Source organism: Aegilops tauschii, chromosome 7 (genome assembly GCF_002575655.3).
Source record: "Aegilops tauschii subsp. strangulata cultivar AL8/78 chromosome 7, Aet v6.0, whole genome shotgun sequence".
Classification (NCBI taxonomy): domain Eukaryota; kingdom Viridiplantae; phylum Streptophyta; class Magnoliopsida; order Poales; family Poaceae; genus Aegilops; species Aegilops tauschii.
Genome location: NC_053041.3, coordinates 456,495,047 through 456,499,616, shown reverse-complemented (window position 1 = coordinate 456,499,616; position 4,570 = coordinate 456,495,047). Strand labels below are relative to the sequence as shown.

At 45.4% G+C, this 4,570-nt stretch overlaps 1 protein-coding gene across 1 annotated transcript; it reads left to right on the top strand.

The window, feature by feature from the left end:
- The first annotated feature begins 271 nt into the window (after positions 1-271).
- LOC109731972 (putative F-box/FBD/LRR-repeat protein At4g03220) lies at positions 272-4,364 on the top strand. The gene is made up of 2 exons (XM_045230648.1): positions 272-2,707; positions 3,738-4,364. The coding sequence occupies exon 1, from the start codon at positions 370-372 to the stop codon at positions 1,501-1,503; it is 1,134 nt and encodes a 377-aa protein (XP_045086583.1). The 5' UTR covers positions 272-369; the 3' UTR covers positions 1,504-2,707; positions 3,738-4,364.
- Positions 4,365-4,570: the final 206 nt, after the last annotated feature.

Genomic DNA, 4,570 nt, shown 5'->3' with positions numbered 1-4,570 from the left:
CGCCGTGCCGTCATCGTTGTCCAAAACGATAGTACTAAATCAAAGTCATCGTGGACGAACGAGAGTACTAAATCAAAGACATTTATTTCGTTATTTCGGGAGAGAAGGGTACGAATTAAGCTGTATGCTATGGATGAATTTGCTTAAATCCCTATTTCTCACTTTTGGTATTGCTCCTCACAAAATCGCATAAAACAATTTCCCGTTGATTTTTCGTAAACGAGAAATAAAAGGGGAAAGGGGCAGGTTTCTGCCCAACGGCTCTCTTCAACATTTCCCCACCGAGGCCGCTTCCCCCGTCCCGGAGCCCGCTCGCTCAAGAACAAAGAACCAGAACCAGGGGGGAGAAATCCCAAATCCCGAGCCCCCATGGAGAGCAACGGCGAGCCCCCAAACAAGGCCCCCGCGGTCGTCACCGGCGCGGCCGCTGCGGTCCCTGGAGGCGGCATGGATTTCTTGAGCCGCCTCCCCGACCACCTCCTCGTCGACATCCTCCTCCGCCTCCGCACCAAGGAAGCCGTCGCGACGACCGTCCTCTCCCGGAGATGGCGCTGCATATGGGCCCAGCTTCCCCACCCCTTCTTCGACGGCGTACACCCCTCCGTGCCCGCCCGTGCCCTCGCGGCCTACGAGGCCCTCGCCGCCTCGGAGGCGCACGCGGCCGCCGACATCCAGAGCCTCGCCGTCTCGCCCGACCAGGTGGACGCGCGGGAGACCTTCGCCTGGCTTTCCCTCGCCGCGCCCCTCCTCTGCGGCCGGCTCCACCTCGACGACAGCCGCGCTGTGTCGGACGAAATGGTAGAGCTCTTTCGGGGACGACGACGACGGCACGACGGCGAGGCGTTCGAGATGCCCTGCTTCAGGAGAGCCACAGAGATTCGACTTCACCTCGGGTTTCTTACCCTCGAGCTGCCACGGGTTGGCGTCTTTGATGCGCTTAGGCTGATGCGGTTGCAGAACTTCCAGTCCCGGGGCCAGTTTCTCATCAGCGACACCATGCTCCCGTCCTTGCAAGAACTAACCATGAGCGGAGTCCGTGACATGAACGTGCTGACGCTCAACTCCAAGTCTCTGGTATCTATTGATCTGTCCTATCTCATGGGGCTTCAGCGTCTCCACATCACGGCTCCAGGGCTCCATCAGCTAGAGGTGGTACGCTGCTTCTATGATTCTCTCAAACCAGTTGCCAGCATTACTGCAGAGAGATTAGAGGTGTTCAGGTGGAATGGGCCTTATGATCTAGAGTCTGTCCACCTCGGAGAGATGCCATGCCTCCAGACGCTCGGAGCACCTCCTATCGACACACATCGTTGGCGAGGTTTTCAGATGGCTCAGATATGTGCAGGGTTTCTTGGTCGCTTTACAGCAGTTGACCACCTTGAGCTTGACATGACTCTTGGTGTGAGTGCCTTTTCTTCCTCTTGGATACAATTATTTTTACGGTCTCCTCTTGGACTTAAACTGTGCAATGTTATTCATGAGCATAAATTATTCTCTCCTTGAATAATATCAGTGTGCCGTTGAGATAAAATTGTATTGTAACGAGCCAAGATTATACGTATCTTTTCATTGATAGAAGGAGTGCGAGAAATTACAATCGGGTGGGGAAGTACATCAAACAACACGTGCACAAGATGGTGTGAGTGAGATGGCCAGAGCAGGGGGGGATGGGGTGCTCAGCCCATTAAGTAACTGTTGATTACTATGGAAGTGCACAAGCATAATTAGAGCAGGAAAGCAGCAAATAGGAGTTCCGAAATAGCATTGTTGGCATTGTAGAATATGCTTCTAGTGGTTTGAGTTTGCAAGTTTGTACATATGCAAGTATCCTTCAGGAAATCAGGAAATAGGTGGTCAGAAACAGCATTTTCAGTATTGTAGGATATACTTCAAGTGGTTTGAATTTTTGTTTGTACATGTGCAAGTATCGTTCAATAAAGCAGAAAATGGGAGTTCAGAAACAGCACCGTTGGTATTGTAGAATATTCATTCAGTGGTTTGAGTTTGCAAGTGTCGTTCAGGAAAGCAGAAAATAGGAGCTCAGAAACAGCACTGTTGGTATTGTAGGATATACTTCAAGTGTTTGAGTTTTTGTTTGTACATGTGCGAGTATCGTTCAATAAAGCAGAAAATGGGAGTTCAGAAACAGCACCGTTGGTATTGTAGAATATTCATTCAGTGGTTTGAGTTTGCAAGTGTCGTTCAGGAAAGCAGAAAATAGGAGCTCAGAAACAGCACTGTTGGTATTGTAGGATATACTTCAAGTGGTTTGACTTTGCACATCTGTACTGTGCAAGTATCCTTCAGGAGCAGCATTGTTAGTTTTGTAGAATATGCTACTGTGCCTTTTGACTTATGCGTAGGATATTCTACTGGTGGTTTTTAGATATGTATATATTGCAAGGATTCTCAGAGTATACAAGGAAAAGATAGAAAGTTAAGGCTGATGTAGTTTCTCAATCTGTTACTCAGAGTGTAAATTCACTGAGGATCATTTTTATGGGCTCACCTTTTTTGACTTCCAATGAATCAGCCGAGGATGGATAGCTCGTTGCTCCTGATGGAAGACATAGTCATCCCTAATGTGGATATCTTGGGGTTGTCCTTAGAAACAAATGAACATGCTTTTGAAAGAAGTGTACTGCGGTTGCTCACAAAGTGTCATGGTATAAGAGAGCTGCGCCTATCATTCCAAATCCGAGATGAGGTAATCATACCCTCTGTAGTATACTGGTATTCAGCATTTTCAGCATCCTATGGTTACAATCTGTTGAACGACTGAAGTTACACACCGGCTGTTAAATTGAGCAATGCATTTATATTTCTTGTATAATTGGGAACCAGAACACACTAATGATTTTTAAGTGACACATAAATTCCAGTATAGCTGGTGACCAATAGTGTGCATGAACATGAATGCCCATTGTGTATTGGACTAGAACTAAGTTCCCTTCTCTGTTTGGACTAGGAGAGCATAGACATGTTGAGAACATACAGCGGAAAAATAGGAGCATTACTAGGAAGGTGCATTAACATCATAATAAGGATAACGAAAAGCTCTTGATACGAGTTAATTAATAGGAATAGCTGCAGAGGCCAGGGGTGCTCCCTCATTTTTTCGGACAAAAACTTGGTAGGTGTAGTTAGTATAAAGTGTACATATATTATCAAGCACCAGTATATATCTTTCTTTTAGAGTTTCTTTCACTTTCTGTATTGTGATTGTAAACACCAAATTAGTTACTAGCATCTGTCTTTCCGGTTTATACTCGCCAATACCATTTGCACTTCACAGTTATTTTTGTTCCATGCATCTTCGGTTCAGTTATGAGTTTAAAACGAGGTGGCTAAAATCGTTATCCAACGTGCAAATGTTTTTCACTTTGTATGATATAGTCAGTAATATCGTTGTGCCTGAAAATGGGCAAGATAGGTAATCTGTTATTCCATGAGGCGGGGGATTTTTGAAAATACTAGCTTGTGCTTGATCACATGATGACTGCATCTCTGATATTTCCTTGATGGTGAGTCAGTTACACTGGAAAACCTCTGAACTTGAATTGTTTTCAAATGATAGCTCTAGATTAAAGATTTGTCGCGCTTACCATTTGCTTATTCTGTAGCATGGCAATTAAAAGCTTTTACAATGGCCATGATGGGCTAGACTCATGCATCTTCTGTTCCAGTTTTGTCTCTGTCATTTCTAACGCACTTGGTGTGCTCTGCTCTCATTCCAGGTCCAAAATTACTGTTGGCCAAACTGCATTTGCCACACTGAGCCAGGAGCTGAGGGCGTTCTGATGATGGCTCTGAGAGAAGTGTATATCATCAATTTTGATGGGGATGCAGGTGAAGTTTACGTTGTGGAACAACTCCTGCTACAGGCACCGGGTCTTACAGTTTTGACAATAGCCTCGGAGGCTGAGGATCCTTCATTGGGCAACATCGAAAGCTTATGCCCTGCAGATTGTAGATTTGAGCTTTTATGGTATTAGAAGCGAACAGGAATGCGTACATCTGTTCGTTGTACATTCTCGGCACGTAGCAACATGTATACATACAGTGGGTATATTTGGTGACATGATATCTGAGTTGCTATTAGAGCTCTGAACCATACCCTTTTTTTTTTGAGGAATGCGTGCAATCCTCAAATGAGGAATACATAGTTCATTATACATTCTGGGCAGGTAGCAAAACATGTATACAGTGGGTACATTTGGATTCATGAATGATGACTGCGATTGAGCAGTCTCGTATTATTGGATTCATGAATGTGGCCAGTTGACTGTACTTATTTGTTTTTTGCTGCCTTTGTTGTCTTTGGGATGGAACTGTTGCTGTCCGCCATCGCTACAGATGGTTTAGGGTGTGTTTGGTTGTAGAATCAAGTAGAATAAAATGTCATGGTAACTGAGTTCATGTGTAACAGCGTTTCTTTGATGCCCATGACACTAGAAAATCGCTCAATTTTGCGCTGAACTTGAGGTTTTCACTGGTCACGCGCCTGTGTGTCCGCGCTGAGCATTTTATCATCTAGCTGGAAGCTCCTCCAAGAGAGCACCCTTATGTG